At 41.5% G+C, this 23019-nt stretch overlaps 5 protein-coding genes across 10 annotated transcripts; 2 read left to right on the top strand and 3 right to left on the bottom strand.

The window, feature by feature from the left end:
* Positions 1-739: 739 nt before the first annotated feature.
* On the bottom strand, positions 740-8839 carry LOC124188377 (liprin-alpha-2-like). 4 transcript variants are annotated; one of them, XM_046580959.1, is made up of 22 exons: positions 8614-8813; positions 7773-8051; positions 7626-7715; positions 7461-7562; positions 7207-7371; positions 7068-7142; positions 6675-6995; positions 6477-6596; positions 6298-6402; positions 6076-6232; positions 5878-5999; positions 5277-5815; positions 4887-5205; positions 4589-4651; positions 4224-4274; positions 4023-4156; positions 3873-3905; positions 3325-3771; positions 3061-3255; positions 2573-2999; positions 2386-2502; positions 740-2307 (listed from the first exon to the last, which is right to left on the bottom strand). In XM_046580959.1, exons 2-22 carry the CDS (start codon positions 7938-7940, stop codon positions 2194-2196), a joined length of 3864 nt encoding a protein of 1287 aa, XP_046436915.1. In that variant the 5' UTR covers positions 7941-8051; positions 8614-8813; the 3' UTR covers positions 740-2193. The 4 variants fall into 4 exon arrangements, with proteins under 4 accessions (XP_046436915.1, XP_046436917.1, XP_046436916.1 ...); XM_046580961.1 differs by lacking the exon at positions 4589-4651 and having other exon boundaries at positions 8614-8818; XM_046580960.1 differs by lacking the exon at positions 3873-3905.
* A 220-nt stretch (positions 8840-9059) lies between these two features.
* On the bottom strand, positions 9060-10943 carry LOC124188645 (probable phosphoglycerate kinase). The gene is made up of 7 exons (XM_046581433.1): positions 10801-10943; positions 10529-10732; positions 10323-10467; positions 9921-10259; positions 9601-9857; positions 9449-9549; positions 9060-9387 (listed from the first exon to the last, which is right to left on the bottom strand). Exons 1-7 carry the CDS (start codon positions 10860-10862, stop codon positions 9248-9250), a joined length of 1248 nt encoding a protein of 415 aa, XP_046437389.1. The 5' UTR covers positions 10863-10943; the 3' UTR covers positions 9060-9247.
* Positions 10944-11055: 112 nt separating this feature from the next.
* LOC124188647 lies at positions 11056-12739 on the top strand. Of its 2 annotated transcripts, none has more exons than XM_046581436.1 (3): positions 11056-11472; positions 11650-11716; positions 11791-12739. In XM_046581436.1, the coding sequence occupies exons 2-3, from the start codon at positions 11677-11679 to the stop codon at positions 12615-12617; spliced, it is 867 nt and encodes a 288-aa protein (XP_046437392.1). In that variant the 5' UTR covers positions 11056-11472; positions 11650-11676; the 3' UTR covers positions 12618-12739. The 2 variants fall into 2 exon arrangements, with proteins under 2 accessions (XP_046437392.1, XP_046437394.1); XM_046581438.1 differs by having other exon boundaries at positions 11138-11472; positions 11538-11716.
* A 462-nt stretch (positions 12740-13201) lies between these two features.
* On the bottom strand, positions 13202-14203 carry LOC124188648 (39S ribosomal protein L21, mitochondrial-like). Its single transcript, XM_046581439.1, has 4 exons — positions 14062-14203; positions 13806-14003; positions 13427-13747; positions 13202-13364 (listed from the first exon to the last, which is right to left on the bottom strand). Exons 1-4 carry the CDS (start codon positions 14141-14143, stop codon positions 13261-13263), a joined length of 705 nt encoding a protein of 234 aa, XP_046437395.1. The 5' UTR covers positions 14144-14203; the 3' UTR covers positions 13202-13260.
* A 718-nt stretch (positions 14204-14921) lies between these two features.
* Positions 14922-21588, top strand: LOC124188646 (G1/S-specific cyclin-D2-like). 2 transcript variants are annotated; one of them, XM_046581434.1, is made up of 5 exons: positions 14922-15106; positions 18507-19167; positions 19374-19589; positions 20982-21290; positions 21360-21588. In XM_046581434.1, the coding sequence occupies exons 2-5, from the start codon at positions 18964-18966 to the stop codon at positions 21582-21584; spliced, it is 954 nt and encodes a 317-aa protein (XP_046437390.1). In that variant the 5' UTR covers positions 14922-15106; positions 18507-18963; the 3' UTR covers positions 21585-21588. The 2 variants fall into 2 exon arrangements, with proteins under 2 accessions (XP_046437390.1, XP_046437391.1); XM_046581435.1 differs by lacking the exon at positions 14922-15106 and adding an exon at positions 16967-18054.
* Positions 21589-23019: the final 1431 nt, after the last annotated feature.

Genomic DNA, 23019 nt, shown 5'->3' with positions numbered 1-23019 from the left:
ATATTTTTGTTCCGCTTCCTTTAATCGGACCGTACATCACGAGGGAGGGGGGAGGGGTTTGGAGGGAGAGATACTCATAAAAAGAAATTCTCGTGATCAAAAGTTTTACAATGAACCAAAACAAAACTCCATCTCTCGTGTGTGTCGGTTGTTATTTGCGTGTTCATGGGATATAAAAGAAAATGGGGGGGAGAGATAGATTGAACGAAAGGAAACGCACGGATTGCGACGGACTCGCCAATCAGTCACGCGAAGCAATCCAATAAGAAGTGTGAAAAGTGATAGTAGACCGATGATGCAGAACACGCAGTGGGTGGAGACAGTGAAGTGGTTGTTTGTGTTCGTGTGTGTATGTGGAGTGTATGTGTGTTAAACATTGAAATTAATCATAGTCAATTGACTTTCATTCTTCTGGTTTTTTTTTGTTTTCTATAAATGTGTCTCTTCTGTGTTTTGGCGAGGTGAAGCGGGGGAGGAAAATCTATGGACCGGATAGTTGAAAAAAAAAAATAATACAATAAAAACGAGACACAATTTGGGAAACGGCCAAAGTACAGTGGCAAAGAAATACATCAATGACTGTCAGAAGAGGAAATAAAAAATGCGGATGGGAGGGAAGAAAAAGAAATAATAAAAAAGGATGTATACAACAATTACAGCATTCCATTCCCCCCAAAACTAGATGCACAATAATGGGAAAGGAGAGAAAGAGTAGGCGTAAATGTCATTCTTTTTTTTCTAGTTTTTCTTTTTTTTTCTTTGCCAGCGACGAGTGATGCACATTGAATTAAAAATTTTGCACTGAAAGTAATGTTACATACGGTAGCCTATTCTCATGAATGAATAAGACTGCTAGTTTTTTCTTTCGAGTTGGAGGAGGATATAACTTTTTCTCAGATTTGCCGTTGATAGGCTGTCTAAAAGAAACCCTACAGATTATAATTATGCAGCTTTTTTGGTAACCTTTGATCAAGTGAATTGTTATTATTATTATGTTATTACGACAGAAGTGACGCGCTCAAGAAAACAAGTATTTACACACACACTGGATCTTTAGTTGCTGCTCAAGTAATTTAATGGAAAAAGAAATTAAAGAGAAACAAATTTAATTTAAACCGATACTCGGATGAGACTGGGGGAAGTGGAAAGTCGCTTTTTCTCAAAAATGGCACCAACTGCCAACTACGTGAATCAGTATTGGCATTCTCAATATAAAACTAAAAAGTGTAAATATTTCTTGTTATAATTTAAAAGAAAAGAAAAGGAAGGAAATTCAAGTCAAGTCCGTGGCGAACTTAACACGTTCATTTCTTTTCTTTTACGACGGAGGGTACGAGAAGATTCGAAAGGAAGGGAGGCAACGAATCGGGAACGCTTTCTACTCTTAGTTGCACATCTTGATCCCCAGAGCGGATTCCTTCTCTCACATACGCCAAAAGAGCATCACCATTTTCAATCGGGTAGTCAACGTTCCTTTATACGCCTTAAAACAGGGGAAAAAATCGCGCACAGAACATGCATTACGTTAGCATTTTTTTGTGTGTGTTTTCTTTTAAAGTTTTTTTTTTTTGTTTTTAGTTACCATGGAGAGGTACTGGCTTAGACTTAGCTATTTTTTAGTTTTGTTTGAATAGAAATAAGGGCCTCTACGACGATCATTTTGACACATTGAAAGAGAATATTAATAATTAACACAGGGATGGATGAAAAGGAGATGGAGGGAAGAATAGACGTGGTGAACAAGGTGATGCTAAAACACGACGAATGTACATGTAGCGTGAATTGGATGAGAGACAGGAGCTATTGAGGAGAGGTCAACTCCTACATTTTTAGAGGGGGAAACAAACACACGTGAAACCTGGATTTTTTTCTTCTTCAGTAGATATTTTTGTAGCTTTTAATTTTTTTTTTTATCTTCTTCTTTGCACTGGCTATGTTATTTCTTTTAAGAGGATATTTTGACTTTTCATTTTGGCCCTACACTTTCTGATCTGGCTTTTTTTAATAGTCTGATTTGGGAACTTGAAGGATTTTCTTTAGGTAAACGAAACATGACTTGCTGTGTGAAATAAGCGGACATAGATAATAATATAGACAGGTCCGCTGTGAAATAAGACGGATATTAAAAGAGGAGGAGAAGGTTATCTTTTCTTTTCTTTATAGAGAATAAGACGAATGGAACACGTACTGCTATCAAGCCAAATGTGTGGACGTGTGCTGTTGGTTAATGAACTCGGATCCGTCCTGGGTACGCTCAGTAATACAGGCCAATAAAGCGCCAAACTCGCGTTCCACCACTTGTCTCGCCTGGTGAGCAAATAAAAAGAAATCGACCCGCTGCTGCGGTTTACCGGATTGAGTACACTCAACGTGACGCTTGGTTACCTGGACGTTCTGGGTAGGAATTTGTAAAGCCAATCCCATCGCATTGCTGTCGAAACTCTCATCCAGCGCCAATAGGGCGCCATGTACTCCAGATTCGAGCAGATGATTGGCAAATTCCTGTAGACATCGGCACGGTTTGAACAATGTCTCAATGATACTATAAAACCTGTTTGATATTTCACGATACCTTGAGACCAATGGCGGCTACCCAACGAATGACTCGTTCATTGGTCCAAACGAGAACGTCGCGACTCTCATTGTCACTATCTGCTTGTCGTCGTCGTTCTTCTAGCAAGCGCCGGTCGTAATTGAGACGCTTCAGCAGCAACGTGCCGTATTGAAGGCTAGTTCGATGGAAGGCATCAACCATCTTGAGCTGTCCGCGGAGCTCGCGCTTCGTCAGGTGGTCCAGCATACGAGCATCCACTAGCGACTCCATGAAGGCCGATCGGTATTGAGTAAGACCGAGGGATGGGAGCCAATAATGCCCGACCCATGTGTGATTCATGTCGCCAAAGGCCAACGTGGTTCGGGCCGTACGAGGAGCCGACGGCGAGGTGAGAGTCACCATCTCCTGGATGGCCAGTCGCAGCTTCAACCGGTGAAGGGGGTTGCTACATGACAGAATTTTGGATATTAGATATTGAAATCAAACTACAATCATCAACGTAGTACCTAATGCCAATTTCCCGCTGGATTTCCGTGTCCGAAAGTGCCGACATAATGGCTCCTGATTTAACATTGGCTCTGCAAGCTGCAACGTACCAGGGTGGCATGCCCACCCACAATTCCAACCAAGCTACAACTGTAGGACCGTTCCACAGAGCAAACGGTGTTCCAGCTTTCATAGCTTCCGCCAGCAGTTCATGCCTGAAGGGAAGCGAAAAATATGTTTAGCTTTGGCTCCGCTTTGAAAATTGGAAAAGAAATATTTCATACTTTCGCTTGATTCGACGATCAAAGTCTTTCTGACCCAATGCCGGTGTGCCGGTAGGAGTCGGTGTTGCCGACAATGGGACTCCCCATTCGGGATCGACGTTCAGACCCATGCTAAGAGAAGCGATGGTATCTCTCGCACTAGTCTCATCGTTCCGACTGGCCAAAGGAGACATGGCCCCACTGGTTGACGACAGACTATCTTTGCTACTCTTGCCAGTCTTCTCCTTCTTGCTGCTGAAGAATTTGCCCAGCGAAGATTTAATTCCTTTCTTCTTATGCTGCTCCGCTCGTTGACTCTGCGGCTGTTGTTGCTGTTGAAGCTGGATCGACGACGCAGACGGAGACTCGGCAGCATTGGGCATACCTGTCGGTCGCTGGTACAGACCGACTGGAGCTAACGAATCCTGGCTAGATGTAATTGAAGGGATGCTTTCGCCCAGTGAACTCCTAATGCCAACCAACAATTCAAAATGTTAGCTATAATTCTTTAAAAAGAAAATCAATAGCGAAGATCATCATGCATCATGCTACTCAGTAGTTTAAAGCACCTGAGGTGATCCGAGTAATCTTTTGTTCGTTTACTTTTGTCCAAAGCAGCGAGGGAAAAAGATAGTTTGTTAGCATTAGCGGTTAGTGACGTCAAGATACTCTTTTCTCATAATTAGCTAATGATATTTGTACAGGAGAAACGAAATTACCTTCGCATTTCATCGGAAGTCATTGCCAGAGCTTGTTGGATGCGGTCCAGACGAAGGGAACGCGAATCCATCTGAGATTCATTTAATTGACCCTGACTGAGCGATGGATACTGGAAAGAGGGTGTCGACACTTGCTGTAACGTCACAATCAAGAAAAATGTATCACTAAAGTAAAGTTATGTTTGATTTGATTTCCCTTACCGTATTGGGTAGAGAACTCTCAGGAGATGCAGAAGTGTAGGCCCATCCCATCTGTTTCGGAAAAGAAAGAGACAAAAACAAGTGTGGAATGAGGTAACATTCAAAGATGAAACAATTTTTGTGAGTGAAGCCAATCCACATGCGTTTAGCTGCTAAGAGGCGATCAGTTGTTGAATTAGTTTCATGTTCAAAAATACAATGCAGCTAGCCAAATGTTTGCCACGCAGTTGCTAGTGGTCCCACAGGGGAGGTTTGAGTTGGCAAATAAAGGCACATGCTACCATTCACAAGGGAGGGATGTTGTGTTGCGTAAATCATGATTATTTAGAAATTAAACAAATGTCTTTGAGGCATGGAAATTGTACCGCTTGTCCTGATGACCACTCAGCCAGTGTTTCGTATAGGTTGATGTCTCGGCTTCTAGGGATCTATAGTTTTATTTTGACAGATCATCAAAATGAGCAACGGATTTTGTTTGTACACTTTACGATTCAGTCTCACAGATATGTTCACACGCCACACAGTGGTGAAATGCAACCTATAGTTGTGCTACCAATTAATTGGATTACCTGGCTTCGACATCTTGTTTGCCGGTGGTTGACTTTTTTACGAATTTATAGAATGACTAGTAACTAATGATAGTGATTTTAATAAGATTCTTACCGTGTGAAATTTGTGAAGGTAGTCTCGTTGGGGTGAAGCAGCGGCGTTATTCCCAGGATTTAGTTGGGCAGTTAATGGTGAAGAAGAATTGCTGGCATTTGGATTGTTGTTGTATCCAGCGGCTGAACTCGAAGGAACCACCGGACTGTGATTGGAAGAAGTCCCGCCAGCTCCTCCGCTCCCACCGCTCACACGAGGAGTGGATCGGCCACTGCCTGTCACCGGAACGTGATTCGTCACCAAGTGGTCGAGACTGCTGACTCGATATTCAAGCTCTTCGGCTCGAGCTACCGTATTATCCTTTTCCTCTTGAATCAATCTTAACAAAAAAAAATTTGAGTTGATTGGAATTCATAAAAAAGAAATAAAAAAAAAACTTTGTCAAAAAACCTAATCTCTTGATTGATGGCGTCCAATTGCTCCTGTAGCATAAGAGCCAGAGTCTGGGCGTCCGTGTGGCTGGAAGGAGAGAGCATAGCTCCCAGATCGGCCAGATCACCGAGGTCGTTTAGATAGCCTTGATGATGATAGTCGTGACCCGCATCCATCATACCTCCCTCTTGTGGACTGTCGCGCTCGTCTTGATCTTCTAGTTCATCTTCATCATCTTCATCCCCCATTGCTCGACTGTTTACCCGCACATCACTCATATCGCAATTGCGTCCGGAATCTAAGCCCATGGATGGAGAGGTAGCATTGTTGAGTCCCCACTGATCACCTTCATCCATTCCACGTACACCTTTGCGGGCTTTTGGCAACCGCGGTAAGGAACGCGTGTCAACGAACGACGTTTCCATTGGGTGGGGCGAGAGGGAGCGAGTCAACTCGTCCGTCTGCTGAATATTAAGGGCAATTTCTTGTTGGAGAAGTTGGCGCCGCACGCCGTCCATCTCTAAACGCGATTTGTTCAGTTCTTTCAAGATTTCGGCCTGAAAATCAATGATATTGTTAGCATTTCTCTCAAGATTTCAAAAACAAATAAAAACTCCACCTTTTCTTTAAGCGAATCTTCTAGACACTTTCTTGATTTATCTAGATCTTGCGTTAGGTGATTTTTCTCTTCTAGCGCCGACATACGCTCTTTGAGATGAACTTGCAACCGGTCGTTTGATTCTGTTTGTATTGTTTGTTTTTCAAACAAAAATTTAAAAAAATGATACAATAAAGCAATTATGCATAATGAAGTTACCTTGTAAAAGCTTATCAACAGTTGAGGATAGACGTGAATTATGTTCCTCGTTAATCCTCAGTCTCTGCTGCAACTTAGCCACTTCAGTTGACTTCTCTTCTAATTGGCTTTCCAGTCTCTGGATGCGATCCTCAGCCGTACCGTGGCGCTCTTGAACCTTTGAATCATAATGCTAATCGATAAGCGAGATGAACATGAAGGGTTTTGTTAAACATAATTTACTTGAGTTAATTCATGCTGGACCTCGGGTAGTTTCGAGAGCTGGGTAACTTTCTGATCAGCCAGCTCCAATTTCTCTTCCATAGTGCGGACCCTGTCCTCTTGCAACTATGTAAAGTAATTGATAAAATCGGATTATATGACGAATTCTAATAAAAAGTTAACGAGCTAAAAACCCATACCTTAAGTTGTGCGTCTTTATTACGCAGCTCTTGCTCTAATCGCTCGTTCAAGTCGTGAAGAGACGTTGATTCACGTTGGGCATTCAAGTATCGTTTCTCTAATGTAGCAATGCGCTCCTCCTGATAGTAATGACGTGTAGAAAAATGATTTGAGCATTAAATATTACAATTTCATGGAAACAGTTGAATTAAATGAACCTGATCTTGGTTTTGCGCGCTCTTCTCGTGAAGATCACGTTGAAGTCGGGCCTGTAACTCCTGACTTCTCTGGGCATCCCTCTGAGCAGCACGAAGAGCTTCTTCAGCTTCCAATAGTCTCCGTTGTAAAACCGTCAATTCGCTACTTTGTTTCTCCAACGTTGATTGCAGTTCCGTCATTTTACTAGCTTCAGCTGAAACTTCGGACGTTCCATTTGTCGCGTTAGTAACGTCACTAGTACCACTCTCACCAGCTGCACCACCATTTCCATCCGTGCTGGTGTGCGTCACTGACATGGACCCATTCTTTAAATGTTGCAACTGCAAATGCAAATACCACATCAAAGTTAACACCAACTACAAAAAAGAAAAAGACGATTATTTAGGACCCACTTCTTCTTTGGTAGTTGTTAGCTCTTCTTCGAGACCGGCTGTCCGTTCTAACGCCACCCTCAATCGTTCGCGAACCTACAAATAACGGATGAGTTAGAGTCTTCTAGTTTGTTCAATATTTTCATTTAAAAAAAGTTACCTTCTCATCCAAGGCTTTATGATGCTCAAATAATGACTTAAGCGCCTTCAGGACTTCGACTTCGGAAGAAACACCTGCACTATTTGCTGCTTGTCGCTTGACAACCGTCATTCGCAAAGATCGTTCATGGCGGGACACCAAGCATTCCAAGTGTTCCAACAGAAGCTATAATCAGAGTAACAACATATTTAATGAGTACGTTGTTGGCATTTGATTTCCTTATAGCGATATAGTGTGATGAAGTCGAATAATACCCTAGTGTTGTTCCTCTCAGCTTTGAGTTCGGTAATTTCTTCGTCTTTTTCCAGAAGCTGTTCCCTAGACTGGGCCAGCTCTTTAGTTAATGACGCCAATTCCTACAAGTCATGAAAAAAAAAAAATTATATTTTATTCCTCAAACCTTTCTCTTGAATTTTTACCTGAGGTAAAGATGCGGCCATCTGGCGTTGAAGGCAATCCCGTTCTTTTTCTGCATCAGCTAATCGAGCTTCCAGCTCTCCCATACGATCCTAGATAAGACTCAAATGATGAAATACACTAAATCATGAGGTGAATAGAGAACATACTTGTGCATCGCGTAGAGAATCTACTAGCCGGTCTCTTTCATCCAGCATAGAGACCATGAGCTGTTCAAGGTTTCCTTCTTCCCCTGACAGCAGTTGGGAGGATCTTTGTGATAGTTGGCTGGCATCTTCCGTAATAGTAGGCATCACATCACACATCATGTTCCACATTTTTGTGGAACTAATATAATTGGTATTTATTAAGTTTGAGGACTAAGATCAGCAACAATTCAAGAAAGGTCCAGAGTTGGCAATGTTATGGATTTGATGTCGGCACAAAATCTAAAAGAGTATAAAACAACGAAGATATAAGTAGAGCTGTCAAAACATATAAGAAAAACATGATTCCAACATTATTCCAACATAGTTTTTTAACATTGCTTAGACAATATATGGGAATTGGTAGTATTAATCCAGATTATTATGCAAAGTCTTTTGGGTTATAACCTTCTTGCATTCACACATTATACCGCCAACACAAATATAAATGTGAAGGATGTTAACAATTTAACTTAAATTTGAAAAAAAAAGTTGTATGGGAACTTGCACTAACAATAAAAAATGCATAGAATTGAAACTTGGATAATAGAAAGGTGCTATTAGCTTGTTAGTGTTTGTATTTACAACCCAACCCGTAACCTAGCTTCATGTAAAAGGAATAATGCTAGATTCTGCATATCATCAACTTCTATGCTGAATTCTGAATCATATCACTTATGAGAACACAAAATGTAAATTGTGATGTATCACACATCTGGATCAAGGGGTTTACGAAAGAAAAGCGTTTGTTTTCTGTGCGGCTTCGAAGCTAGGCAACAAGAGAAATAACTGTTTAGATCCTTACGAGGCAATGTGCTCCGACAGAATCACGTATACGAGATAATCAGGAAAATATCATTTTCACTTCAGCACAATCTTGGCCGATGATGAACCAAATGTCGCACGTAAGAAATAATTAATATTTTCCAGTTTCAACAACTTCTGTCAAAACCAAGACTTCGCCGTCAAGCCGCCATATTTGACTTTGACGTCACAGTAGTCACGTGACCTGTATGGTCGTTCGTACAGTAGGCTACAGACGAAAACGAAAACGCTCGTACAGTTTAACACGGGCCCGGCTCTCGTCGTCGTCGATTTTCCCATTAACATTAACATTCTACTTTCTCTTATATGGGATATATCCCTATATTTTATGTGAAGTTTTTATCTTATCACATACCAGATACCACTGAGCTTGAATGAGTTTCAGAATTTAAAGATTTATAGTGACACACAAGAAAAGATTTCATCTTTCAACTAACGATGTTTATTAGATATTTGACTTGAAATTTCAAATTATTCATGCAAAACATAAACTGGATTACAGAATGAAACATTTAATTTAGGACCATTTCTTTTTACAAAATCTCTACTAAATTGCCAATTGAAAGAACGACTGATGCTTGGGTTTGATTAAAATTTAAGAAGTGACATCATATTTATGCATCAGAAAGCGCGGCGACGCCTGGCAGAACTTTGCCTTCCAACAACTCTAGAGAGGCTCCACCTCCAGTAGAGACATGGCTAACCTTGTCCTCTGTTCCCCATTTGGCAGCGCAGGTCGCTGTGTCTCCTCCACCTTTTCAATCAAACGAAAATCAACAAATTTATCTTCTAGAAAAACCGGGGAAATGGTTTACCAATGATAGTAGTGGCGCCGTTTTGGGTCGCAAGAACAACAGCATCCATGACAGCCTTTGTACCAGTGGCAAATTTCTCGAATTCAAAGACTCCCACAGGTCTACAGAAACACAATTAGTAACTGTACATAATCCGGTCACGCTATTATTACCCGTTCCAAACAATTGTTTTGGCTCTTTGGATTGGGTCTACAAAGTGTGCAATTGTATTTGGTCCACAATCCAAGCCCATCCAACCTTCGGGAATTCCAGACTCAACGCTGGCGGACTGTGTAGCAGCGTCCTCAGCAAACTTGTCTGCGCAAGTAAAGTCGACAGGAAGATGAAGCTTCACTCCATTTTTCTCTGCTTTGGCTACCAAATCCTTGACTATTTTGGATCCTTCCTCGTCGAACAACGAGTTACCGATCTGTTTGTCGACAATTGTTAGTCATAGGCTGTTTTCCCTCTGGCCTCACTAATTTTTTTTTACCTGCATGCCGTTGATGACTTTCAGGAAAGTGTACGCCATGCCACCACCGATGATCATTTCGTTAACTTGGTCAAGCAAGTTGCCAATCAACTGGATTTTATCCGCAACTTTAGCACCACCAAGAATAGCCAGGAATGGACGTTCAGGGTTATCAAGTGCTTTGGCGAAATAAGCCAACTCCTTCTTCAAGAGGAAACCGGACGCTCGAACATCGAATCCCGTTCCCAACATCGAGGCATGAGCTCGGTGAGCTGTTCCGAAAGCATCGTTGATGTAAACATCACCCAACCGGCGCAGGGACTCTTGGAATTTTTGAACGTCCTCTTTAGCAGCCTTTATCTGAAACATCAGTTCAATTTCTGTTAAAGTTTATGTCATTTTAGTTTCAATATACCAACATACCTTATTTCCAGCAGCATCAACACCTTTGCCTTCTTCTTCAACATGGAAGCGGAGGTTTTCAAGAAGAATGACTGAGCCTTGGGCTGGGTCAGCACAGGCAGCCTCTACATCAGCTCCAACACAATCCTCCAGGAAAGTGATTTCCCTGTTTTGAACATTAACTATTAATCTTTAGTGTTTCAAACTTATCACCAAGGAATACTTGCCTGTTCAACAATTCCTTAAGAACTGGTGCAACGGGTTTCATTGAATACTTGTCTTCCTTATGACCATCAGGGCGACCCAAGTGAGACATTAAAACAACACTCTTAGCTCCTTGCTCAAGTGCATATTTAACAGTATCAAGAGCTGCAACAATGCGCTGGGTATTAGTAATGGCTCCATTTTTCATGGGAACGTTGAAGTCCACCCTGAACGAAAAAGTGCCGGAAAATTTAATAAGGTTAAAGTATATAGATGGAAACAATATTTTTGGTACCTAATCAAAACTCGTTGTCCAGACAATGGGACTGAATCGATGCTAACTTTCTTCAAAGACATTTTAATTGTTGACTAGCAAAGAATTTTCTTGAACAAACGTTATTGACCGGGTTCGGGATAGAGACTGTCTGAGAGTTGGTAGTACTAGTAGACGACAGAGGGGGATTCAAGGTGAGCGCAAGGTGACATTTGTTTTCTATTTTTATTTCATTTTTATCTTTTATTACTTGCTTATACTTTATTTATTAAGATTTCTGAAAAGTTATCGTAATTTTTTTCCTTCTAAAATTTTACATCCCCAAAAAGAAATTTTGGTGGTAAAATAACTTTTTGCAACCCTGGATATGGGCCTATTGATTTGCAATTTCGCAAGTGACACATGTCATTCAATTCGATGAAAGAGTAAATTTTTAATTTTAAAAGTATTTGTATTCAATTCGTGATTGGAGTCCAGATTTCATCACATCAGGAAACCATAAAAACACACACAAATTAATTTTTTTATTTGGGGTATTGCATCGTAGCCGCCCGCCGAAGAATCTACCTACATGTTGTTGTGAAAATTGAAAAAAATCAAGCATCATGGCGGAATCTCTAGCCGTTTTCCCATGAAGTGATCCATAAAAGATTCTTGGACGGATGAGAAGTTTCACCATTTGGAATTGTGTTGGTAAGATTTGTTGTCAGGGATTTGAATTTTTGTTAGATTTAGTTATAGACTTGTTGTTTATCTAGAGCATCCAGGATGAATCTTTGGTGCATCTGTTATTTACATCATTTTAAGTGTTTACTGCGCTGAAGACATTTATCAATACAATTTTTTAAATATTCTTATTATTAATACTAGACATATGCTGTTGGGAATAAAGACATCATGGAAGTTGATCAGATCTGGAATATCTTCGAAAGTCAGGGTAAAATCATTTATATACCTTGTTGTGTTTAATTTGATATACTTTATTTAACTAAACAATTTTACAATGCTTAGGCCTGAAGCTGCCAGACTATCTGATCAAACTACTTTTGTGCAGTGGATATGATAATCTACAATCTCTATGTAAATTGACCTCTCACCAACTAATTGAAGAATTAGAAAATTATGCAACAGATTGTTTGGATGCTTCTGACTTGGGCTTCTCTGAATCTGAAGCAAAATATTACTTCAGTAATCGAACAATGAAATTTAACATTCTCCCAGGACACAAGCATCTACTTGTTACTGCAGCTGAAATGGCCACAAAGCTGATACAACATTCTGACAATGAAGATGAATGTGAATTTGAGAAATTACCTATAGAAAATGATCAATCAATAATGGTAGAGGAAAAACCAAGTCAGCACAATGGTCTACATTTTCTTTCAGAGTTTTCTTCTCTTGGAAGTCGTAATAAAACTCCAAAATCTACTACACCAGCAAATAGTCATTCTGAGCCGATTGCATCGGTCGAAGAAGAGCAAAATTCGTTGATAGAATTCCTAAAAACATGGATCGCTCGGAAAATTCTATCAGGACTCTTAGCACCCTTCCTTTTCGATGTTGACTACAGAGTACAAGTATATCGACCGAAATCGAGCAATCAGTCAAGTCGGACAGACATTTATTCGTTTGTCTGCCTTCGCTGCAACACCACGATAAGGGCATTCAAGCGACCAAATGGTCAGAATTGGAATGCTGCAAATGTTTGCCGCCACATTACCACCGTTCATTTTCTGGCAACATCAAAATCACCCAAAAAATTAAACTACCACGTCTCAAGCCTTTCGACGCCGCCCCTCTCCGACTCGTCGCCAAATGAACAAGATCCTCTTAATTAATTATATATGATGATAACAAATGCTTTAATATGTAATGATTGTGGGTAGCAATGTTATAGGAACGGCAGCGTTTCACACGAATCGTTCGTTTCCGCAATAAAGAAAAAGTTTATCTGTCCTAATTTAAAGAAAAAGTTTATCTGTCCTAATTTAAACAAACTTTAAACGCCGTTCATACTAAGCTTATTTTTACTTTCTTCCCACCCCCTTCCTTAGAAAAAAAAATTTGTCAGTTGCTAACGGTCACGGGTCACCCCCTTTTGTTTGGATACATCCATCGCCCTCTTAAAAGAATGCCGGAAGGTTTTGCAAAGCTTCACCACGCCCATGTAATTAAAGCTTTCTGAATTCGCTTAACCATATTGCCGAGCAGTACGATGAAGAAAAAAGAGGGATTAACCATCCACCGCGCTTAGTTGGTATATTTCTTTTTCCAGCTCTTTACGGATTCAAGGTAAATGATGGCCTTATTTCACATCATTCCATTCATACGAAGTGATGAAAATTCAAGATTATCCTCCGAGAAAGTTGGCCGGCGGATGTACACTTTACTGATTCAATGCGAAGAGTTATTTGCTAGTAATCTAGTATTAGTATGTATTGTTCCAGAACTTCAGCAACTTATGCTAAATTGTATTCACATTCAAAAAATTCTGCCATCGACACCTTCGATTTCGGGCCGCTGGTCAACCAGACCCTCAAGGCGAACACAGTTGATCCTCATAATCGAGAAATGACTTCTGCAAACTATAAATGGGAAAGATATGAATATTTACATTGATTAACTAAAATATTAATATAATAATTACAGTTGATGCTTCTAGTGTTCTTCCTTCTTCTATTCCGAAAAACAGTTTTGGTGTGTGTGAGAGACTTTTCAACCACAGTGGCTTCTACTCTCACCAAATCAGGGCGAAGGAGAGGTCGCCCTATCAAGGTGAAATCTCTTGAGCCAAGGAGGAGAACCTTTTCAGCACGAATAACATCCCCCACATCAGCAGGGTGTGCTCCTTCAATCATAATGAGATCACCATCTGTCACTCGTCTTTGCTTGCCAGCCAAATGGATTACAGCAAAAAGTCTTCCATGGGAATTTAATTCTATCTGACTGTTGACTTTTGCAATAGTTTCTACAAAAGAAAAATTGTAAGATGTTTATCTTATGGACTCGTGACGATTGTGAATCACCTTTGGTGATGGCGATCTCAGATTCATGCTGATTTTCCAAGACCTCTTGTTGTGGCTTTGCTGAGGTTTGTTGTGAAGCATTTAACTTTGTTCCTTCAAAATTATTGGATGCCTCTGAACGTAACATGCGGATCGCACATTTCTCAATAGCTTGAGCTTGCAAAACATAGTTTGCAGAGGAAGTACAACTTATGATACCTAAACAAACCCAAAATATTAATAACAAATCGTTATTGATTAATAATCCTGAAAATACCATTTGGCCTCAAAGATTTTATTGGTGTTATTTGCAATTGGGATAATTTTGACAACACATTTCTAAACATGAGGGCCGCCATGTTTAATTTTTTGTTTATATCGATTTAAGCAAGAAATCGATCTCTAACGAAAAATTGATCATTGCTTTTTTGACCTGAGATGAAAAATTGAGTGGTATTTTATCAGGGAGGCAATCTTTCTTTTCCCTGTATAAAAGAATTCAGCAATAAAATTTTTGTTTTTCCTCATTAAACATTTCAGGGCATCAGAGGGGTAGCTTTCTTTTGACATCAACACTTGGCTTTAAGGTCAGCGCACAATCAGCTATTTATATCGGCTCAAGATATAACCGTATAGCCTATGAACTCGTGATAAATGAGTTCTATTTTATTTTTATCTATTTAATGAATGCGGTTGGGAATTCCTTGTTGCGACGAATTTAGAGGATTGCGATTAAAAACCAGTTATTTGCAATTTGAATGTCTTAAAATATCCCTAAACGCGGAATGTGTTTTTTTTGTTGATGTGTGTCTTGTGAAACATTTGATAAATTGCGTAAAAATCAAGTTTCATTTCCCGCGTGAAGGAGTCATTGCCCGATTAACTAAAGTAGCTACCGCCATCTATTAACGACATTGACGCTGGCTGGCTCTCTTAAAGTTAAGTTAATGCGGTAAAAAGTAATTAATAACGACTTTTTGAGAGTAAAATTCATTCAACCGACGAATAATAGGTAAGACATTTGTTTCACATTTGCAAAAGTGGTCTGTCAACAGTTTTAAATGACGTCGTTAAAAGAATAGCGCGGCAAAATTGCGGCAACCTATTGCGTGTCATGATGAGGGTCGACAGCATATTTCCCTCAGTTGGGCGCTAGGATTGAGCGAGGAACCACGGGCGCTTGAACCGACTGGACGGGAAACTATACCAGCCATTCGGGGTGTAGTACCACTGCTGGCATCAGCAGCCACCTGTTAAAATTCCCACCTCACCCAACTTTCAGTTACGATCGCGTGTGTGTCAACAGTGTGTTACTACTCGGGGTAAGTTATTTGTTTAAAAGCCTTCATTCCTGTATACTTTTCGCCCTCTACTTGATTGAGAGCTACCACCATATCGTTTTGCTGCTTGGGAGAATCTCGTGTTTGTTCACAGTCGTAAAAGTTCATTCATTTCTCCTGTTTGGTATTGCTGGGTGTGTTTCTGTCGAGAATCAAGAGAAAAATATGACCCATGTGTGTGTGGGGAAAATAAGTCTGTGGGAGGGTGAGAAGAAGAAGATGGTTGGAAAAAGTTTTTGGGGACGTGTCCACACGTGTTGGCGAAAAAGATGGCGAACATCACACACGTTTCTGCTGTGTTTCGCACAGTGCTCACTGTCTGGGTTTTACTTGTTGATTCAACACACAAGACGTTATTTTGTCAAGTTTTTCTTCTTTCCCAAGGTTTTCTCTTTCGTCTGTGTCTAAAAATCCTTATCTGTTTTCGGTTCGGGTTTTTGTTGGATCAGAGGGCCTAGTAACACAGCCAGAAAGGCGGAAAGACTTGCACACACACACAAGGTTACATCGCTTGAATGGGTTATGAGGTTAAGAATGTCACTCTCAGTTTTCAGTTGGGTTTGATTGTTTTCTGAAGACTTTTTCCTCAGGAAAAGAAACGATGCCGACCTGATGTTTTAAAATGACAACATCTCTGTAGATGCCCAAATACAGTCAGAGAGGGGGGTGATAAAAACCAACCGGTCAGCCAGTTTGCCTTGGGATTTTCCATTTTTATTTGCCTGTTTATACAAGGACTTCTTCTTCTTTTTCTCAAAAACTTAAAAATTGAAAGAAAAAGGCCCTCTGGAATTCCTCGGCACTGGTCAGTTGAATCACCCCCTCAAGCATACACACATCACCTTAAAAACAGGTTTGACTTTCTCTGTCTTCATGGGCCGTTTTCTTTGTTCTCGACAATCTCGAGCTTTTATTTTTCTGCAAGTAGTTAAAAACAAATCTGATTTTAAAAATAAAAGAAGACTTTTTTATTTGGCAAGACGCTTTTTCGGCGACTGCTATAAAGCTAAATGCCGCGCCAGTGTGTGTATTGGGTTTTTCAATTGGCGACATTGATGGATCAGACATGGAGCATAGCTCTAATAATTTATCTCGCTCAAAAACAAACTTGGGGGAATGACGTTGGACTCGAATGAATGGGTAGGAGGTTATCAGATGAGAGCTGCAGAAAGAATGATCCTGCGAGCTTATCAACTAGCGATCCGAGTATACATGTGGGTGGACCTTACGAATCAGTACTAGTTTATATTTTAATATAAAAACCTTGGTGATAAGATTGCCTTTGTTGTGTTTTTCTTTTAGTTATTCCCCTCTCGACCAAAAAAAAGGGGGGGGGGGGAACGAGTTCGTTCAATCCGCCAGAGTGGACGACGGGAGTCCAGACAAATTTTCTCGTGTCTATTCCATTCACGTTGGAATAACATGACACGCTGCGGGAGGGTAAAGGAGGCCTATGGGGGAGGCCTATATAACTATAAGGCAGACATGAAAAGCAAACATTTTTTCTTCTTTTCAAACTTCATCCCTTGTTCAGTTGTTAAAAAAAGGAGAGAAATTCTAGACAGTACACGGAAATATGGGTCGAGATGGGAGAAGGTGGAATCCGAGACGCACAGCAGTACCCCACCAGCATGAGAGTCCGGGAGTTGGGTGGCCGTCGATCCAGACCTCTCCTTCTCTTTCTTCTCTTTTTTTTTTCTGTTATATTAAAAAGTGTGAGAAAAACCGCAAACGGAAATTTTTATTTTTATTTTTCTCTCTAGCTGGTGGCGAGTAGTTGTTTTGTTTATTGCCCGCACGGCGCAAAGTGAAGCGAGTCTGAGCTCTCTGGCGAGTTGTCGGAACGAATGAATAAAACATGCGTCCTTGGCATTGTTGGGAGGGTTCGTGTGTGTGTGCGGGCCGCCCATCCGTTGGTTGGTTCGTTCGTTCCTTGTTCAGTTTCACTCGTTTCGGGGTGACGTTATCGTCTCGGCGAGTTCGCGTGAACTTGCGCTTTTTTCACGGCCATCGTCTTTATCTCATCCGCATATCCGGCGGAATGCACCAGTCTACGTGTAAACGAGTTTTGTTGACTGAGTGATAAAAACCAAGAAAGATTTTCTCTCTTTTTCTTCAGCTGAAAAATACCCCCTCACCCCACGGTGCAAAGTTTCTTTTCGACTTTGGTCAAACAGTCTTTTGCCAACTTATCTCACCACAAAGCTTCACCTGGGTTTTGCTGCTGCACCTTGCTTTGTACCGTATCTTATTGTGATATAAACAATCATTTTTGGCGCTATCTTTTTACGCCTGCCCACCATTTTCCGCTCGATTTGCCATCGATAGAAGGTGACCAACAATTACTTGGGAATTTGTGACATACAATGCCGTGTTACATACATTAGTCGTACACACACAAGAAGGAGCGTGTGAAACTTTTTGGCGCTCATCATTCAGTCGATTACATCGAATGCATACAACTTCAATCCACAGGATAGAATAGGTCACACAAGTTTTTCGACCACCGTCTTTTGTGTGCGCAAAACACCTCCATTTTTCTCTTTGTGTGCCACCATCTCGGGTCCTACATGTTAGTAGAGGGGTAGAGAGCTGTAAAGAAGAAGAAGAAAAAAAGAGTGGGAGGATCGAAAAGTCAAGTGTTTCTCAGGCATTTCTTATTTCTTTGACAAGCAGCGCCTTTCTCTCTCTCTCTACCCCCCGAGCTACAGGTCTGTAGGGTCTCTCTCCTAGGAGCCGCCAGATTCTGTTCTCCCTCAGTGTCAGTAGGTTCTCTAACTCGGTGGTTGGTGGTTCACTCCGTTCCGACCTCGTGACACTCGTACTACTATTTAGGACACACTGTTGTTTGTTATTGTGAGAGATTTTGCGTGTCGAAACTTCCTCTCTACTACCACTGGTATTCACTTCCCTTGACGATTGGCAAACAGGTTGGTTAGTTTATTTATACTTTGCACAATTTGTCTAGTTTACCATAGGAACAATTTGCCTTGCAAAAGAGTGAAAGCTCATTTTTAAAATTTTTATCTTCTCTTTACCAAGAGAGGCATAACCAGAGAACTCTTAAGCCACATAGCCAGAGGGCTCCGGCGTTCCATTCCACTTCTCGCTCTTTCTGTCTATGTCTCTCTCTCTCTCTCTTATATTATTCTTTCTGTTGTGGAAACGGCCTTCGAATGTTTTCTCAGACCTTTCCTTTGGTCTATCAGAGTGTTGATTTTTATTGCAGAGTCAGGTGGACTCGTGGCATTCAAATTGTGTCCGCTTGTATGGAAGAAAAAAAAAAGAAATTCCCAACCCTTGGTTTCTTTATCAGACAACAGCATCATCATCATCATCATCATCTTCTTCTCTTCTTTTTTGTTGGATTTCTATTCAATAGATTTTCCAGCAGCTCCAGCCCGCACGGACAACCTTCATTCCCGTCTGCTTCTCTCTTTTTGTGTGTGTTGTTTTCTTCCCAACCTGACGTCATTCCCACGACCCTGGACTGGAAAACATTTTGTACGTGTGTGTGTATGCATGTAGCAACCCGCTGGAAGAAGTAACCGCCGTTAATAGCGAAGCAGGTTCTCTTGTTGTTGCTCCATTGACGCGAAGACCTACCGAGTCGCGGCGCCAAACGAAATTGAAACAACAATAACAACCAGTCAGCTAGCCAGTCTATCCGCCTTGATTCTCTCACCGTCTCAAGTCGCACATAATGCTGCATGTCGGAGCTCGTTAAGATCGAAACGAGCTGAACTACAAATCCGCATAGACCCCAAGGCGCCTTCCTTCATTGTTAATTCGCTCCTTGCGTCTGCTCTGCTGTGTGAGAAAAAACTACATTCGCAGTCATGGAGGATCTCTTGTGTTGCGAAGCTCAAGTCGATTACGAATGCCGGGCCTACGCCGATCCTGTTTTGCTTAAGGATGAACGAGTCCTGCAGAATTTACTCTCGTCGGAGGAACGCCACGTCCTTTCTTCATCCTATTTCGATTGCCTCCAGTCGGAGCTGAAACCCCACATGAGGAAAATTGTCACCGAATGGATGCTGGAGGTAGATATATAGCCAACAGACATAGAAATATATATATACATCAATGTCAGTAGTCTCTTGTTTTGTTTGTTTGGGGGGGACATTTTCTCCGAGGTAGCCACGACTGATGGCTCCATAGTTATTTGAGTTGCGCTCTTATCTGATCCTTTTCCATTTTTACGGCCCGGCGAGACTCTAACGTGTAATCTCTTGGTCTCTACCTACAGGTTTGCGAAGAGCAGCAATGCCAACCTGACGTCTACTGGTTGGCCGTCAACTACATGGATCGCTTCTTAAGTGTCAGCCCCATCACCAAGAGCCGTCTGCAGTTGCTGGGCGCAGTCTGCCTCTTCTTGGCCTCCAAACTCAAAGAAACGACTCCGCTCACAGCTGAAAAGTTGGTCCTCTACACGGATCGCTCCATCAACTACGACGAACTCTGGGTAAACGATCCTACTACTACTAGTGCTAGTTCATTCATTCGTTTGAGCCAACAAAAGCTGTGGCTAACGGATGTTTCACGGGTGATTAGTTTGAATGAAGTTTTTGACTTGCTCCAGTTCACTTGTGTGTTGGCTCGGCAACACAAAAGCCCCAAAAAGTTGGTTTTGCCCCGAAGAGGTGGCTACGCAGATTTGGCGAAGCCATTGACTCTTTGGTTCTTCTCTTTTGATTCCTTTGTCCATTTTTCTCTTTTTTAACACCATCATCGAGGAACTTAATGGGCCGTGTGAGGGGAGAGTGAAAGAAACAATTCTCTGAATGACCTGCTTTTTTCTCTGATGGAGGGTAAAGCGTCTTTTTATAGAGGGGCAACAGCACTCTACCCAGGGGTCAAGAAGGGTTTTCCCGAGTTCTCTCTATAGAGCTCTAAAGAATGTCTTGTAATAGAAGACCACTTTGACCACACAGGGTATATACATGCTGCTGCTGTTGGTTAGTGGTTTTGATGGTGCACTTGCCGATACAAGACCGTGTGTGTGTATATAAACTTTCCCACTTCCTGTTGAGAAAATCGGGTACAGTAATAGACGTACATGGATCTTTTTTATTTATTTCGAGGGCTAGAAAGAAAGAAAAAAACTCGGCTCTTGTCAAATGGTCCCCGCCTACCATCTTTTTCTCCCCCCCACAAAAAAGTTCTTTGTGAAAACGCACACACAGGCCAAGTTGATTGGTGAGAGCCCCGAGGAGGCGGAGGATTCTATCGGCCCGCGCAGCACGGATGACCTGGAAGAATATCACCCCTCTGAGAGCAAGAGAGAGAGATGGAATATGACTGGACCCCCCCTCTGTTCGTAAAAAAATCTTTCCTTCTCGCTCTTTCTCTCTCATGTATAAATATATCTCTCTGCCATGGTGGGTAGGAAAACATGAATCGACACTTTCGGCGCGACTGCATTTGAAGGGATTACATGACCCTCGGCTAGCTCTCTGCTCTCCCGCTCCTCACCCCTTGGCCGATAGCCTATGGAAATGACAGCGGCGACTGGCCGCCACTACTAAATCCTACGGTCCCAACTTCTTTTTTCTCTCCCCTACTGCCGACATTCCTTTAGCTCTGCGGGGGTGCTCTAGATCTTGTCCCCCCTCTAATTCTTTGATCTATTTCTCTTTTTTTCTCTTTGCTGGGAGAGAGACCAATGTGAGATTTAAACACCCAACTCATTAGCAAGCGGCGGCCTGTGTTTTTACAAGGATTTAGGGGAGGCGTGGATCGAAGGAGCAACAGGTTCACCATCGATCACGTGTGTCGAAAAAGACACACAAAGAAGTCCAACACAAAATTTCTCACATTACTAACGAACAAATCTTCTTCTATTTTTTGTTTTCAGCAATGGGAATTGTTGGTGTTGAGCCGTCTCAAGTGGGACATTTGCTCCATCACACCACACGACTTTGTCGACCACCTCATGACTCGATTGGATGTCAGCAATCCTTGGGGGCCGGTTAGACGGACTGCACACGGCTACATTGCTCTGTGCGCCCTAGAGTACAAGTTCGCCATGTGTTCGCCCAGCATGATCGCCTCTGCTTGCGTCGTGGCTGCTCTACGAAACGAACTCGATCCGACCATGTCTGCCGCTGATTTGACCGTCAGCGACATCCTCTCCCAGCTGCAAACCATCACCAACATTGAAACCGTGAGTGAATTTAAACTTGTCTCCATCTTGGATCGGTGTGTTTTTAATTCATTCATTCGATTGAATTAGGAAATCTTGCGAGGTTGTTTCGAACAAGTGGACGAATTTCTGCGATCCTTGGCTCCTTCATCAACGCTGATGACTTCGTGTGAGGTCCAATCGAACGCTTCATTGGGTAGCGTGTCTTGTTCGACCGAGGCCAACATTCCTTCCAACTCGGCTGCCGCCATCACTTCAAAAAACGAGCATGAGAAAGCCGGAACGCCCACCGACGTCCGGGATATTCATTTTTGAAAAACGCAACCCACCCGGGGGATGGAGAATTTTTTAAAGATTTCCGTTTGCCGCAAAACGGAGCTCCCTTGTACACATTTATTTTATATACATACCAACGAATTATTACCTCTTTTTTAAAAAAGAAAAAAAGACGGGGAAAGTTACGAAATCCCTGGACCCTGGAGTTTTATCATAAAGAACGAGAATGTACAATTTCAGATAATGTTCCAATTAAGCAAAAATACTGCCATCTTCATTCCCTTTCCCTGTGCCACACACCACGTCATTATAGCTGTTGCTGCTTCGATCTGTATTTTGTGTTTACTGATTGCAGCAGCCCAACCACAAGAGCCGTCGAATCGACAACATTTGTCGAAACCTTTTTGATAATTCTGCCGTTATATCTTCCACTCAGGAAATCCTCTCGCACAGCACGACCGACACTTTTTCTGCTTCCCGAGTGGTTCCCCCATCTCCACATCAGCTCTGTTTTCAAATCCTATCATATCCTACACTAGTGTATGGCTTAACATACATACATAATTACGATATATATTACGCTAAGCTCTTAAATAACGAGGTATTGATTCTCCCTCGGCCAAAACCCCCCCACATCCTTTTTACCTGCCCCCGTTTGCAATTTCCCTGGGTGTCCTAGTCACAGACAGCAATGTTCCAACATTTTTTAGAAAGAAAAAAACAAGAGTAAGTGTATCTGTAATGTGAGCCATTGGCCTTTTTTCTTAATTGTTGTATATTATTCAATCGCTAACCTTTTCCCGAGACCATTCAGTTTACTACTGAATTTGTGTGAAACTTGTGTGTAATTTCTCGGTTACCTGAAGAGGTTTACGCTGCACATATATTATTCCGTTTCCAGTTTTATATTACTGTCAATCTAAAAGTGATGGGAAAACTAAAAAAGAAAAAACATACAAAAAAAAATGCTAATTGGTAATGTTTGAACGAATTTCATGTTAAAAGTACACTGCACTGCAGTACATATATATCTATTATGTTGTGCCGAGACGAGCCGTTTCGTGTTTTTTCGTGAATTTGATGTGTGTAGTTCGTTTTAGTTGAGTCTTTTGTATCATCTTGTGATCAGGTGAAAACGCTTTTGTGTCATTTGATAACGACGTGCATGTTGTATCACTGTCACGCCATTTTTTAAAAAAGAAAATATTAAATCTCCCAATATGTTTGCCCGTTTTTTGGTTTTAAAGTACGAGTACATGCTGGATGCTACCCGTCCTTTTGATTGTGTGTATCCATGCCAACTTTTCTTTGTATACTTTCAGGTACAACAATACATATTATGTATTCCAAACTAAAATACAGGTTTCATCGCTTTTTGGCTAATGGCACTGAAGATGTAAATAACAGCCTTGACATAGAAATTTTGATGTGCCCACAGTTTAGTGAATCAATATGACTTTTATGTAGGTTGGAT

The sequence above is a fragment of the Daphnia pulex genome, chromosome 2 (assembly GCF_021134715.1).
Source record: "Daphnia pulex isolate KAP4 chromosome 2, ASM2113471v1".
NCBI lineage: Eukaryota > Metazoa > Arthropoda > Branchiopoda > Diplostraca > Daphniidae > Daphnia > Daphnia pulex.
Note: the sequence above shows the minus strand (reverse complement) of the source record. Positions and strands in the feature narration are given on the sequence as shown.

Excerpts from the sequence above, each read along its gene's own strand:
- LOC124188647 (XM_046581436.1), top strand. The coding sequence starts at position 11,677 with ATGGAAGTTGATCAGATCTGGAATATCTTCGAAAGTCAGG. Across the intron at positions 11,717-11,790 it reads GAATATCTTCGAAAGTCAGG|GCCTGAAGCTGCCAGACTAT; the intron begins GTAAAATCATTT and ends TACAATGCTTAG.
- LOC124188646 (XM_046581434.1), top strand. The coding sequence starts at position 18,964 with ATGGAGGATCTCTTGTGTTGCGAAGCTCAAGTCGATTACGAATGCCGG. Across the intron at positions 19,168-19,373 it reads TCACCGAATGGATGCTGGAG|GTTTGCGAAGAGCAGCAATG; the intron begins GTAGATATATAG and ends CTCTACCTACAG. Across the intron at positions 19,590-20,981 it reads TCAACTACGACGAACTCTGG|CAATGGGAATTGTTGGTGTT; the intron begins GTAAACGATCCT and ends TTTTGTTTTCAG.
- LOC124188377 (XM_046580959.1), bottom strand. The coding sequence starts at position 7,940 with ATGTGGAACATGATGTGTGATGTGATGCCTACTATTACGGAAGATGCC. Across the intron at positions 6,000-6,075 it reads TGTTGATAAGCTTTTACAAG|AATCAAACGACCGGTTGCAA; the intron begins GTAACTTCATTA and ends CAATACAAACAG. Across the intron at positions 5,816-5,877 it reads AAGATTCGCTTAAAGAAAAG|GCCGAAATCTTGAAAGAACT; the intron begins GTGGAGTTTTTA and ends ATTGATTTTCAG.
- LOC124188648 (XM_046581439.1), bottom strand. The coding sequence starts at position 14,143 with ATGGCGGCCCTCATGTTTAGAAATGTGTTGTCAAAATTATCCCAATTG. Across the intron at positions 14,004-14,061 it reads AAAATCTTTGAGGCCAAATG|GTATCATAAGTTGTACTTCC; the intron begins GTATTTTCAGGA and ends GGGTTTGTTTAG. Across the intron at positions 13,365-13,426 it reads GAACACTAGAAGCATCAACT|TTTGCAGAAGTCATTTCTCG; the intron begins GTAATTATTATA and ends TCCCATTTATAG.
- LOC124188645 (XM_046581433.1), bottom strand. The coding sequence starts at position 10,862 with ATGTCTTTGAAGAAAGTTAGCATCGATTCAGTCCCATTGTCTGGACAA. Across the intron at positions 10,733-10,800 it reads GGACAACGAGTTTTGATTAG|GGTGGACTTCAACGTTCCCA; the intron begins GTACCAAAAATA and ends TTTTTCGTTCAG. Across the intron at positions 10,260-10,322 it reads TTGATGCTGCTGGAAATAAG|ATAAAGGCTGCTAAAGAGGA; the intron begins GTATGTTGGTAT and ends CTGATGTTTCAG.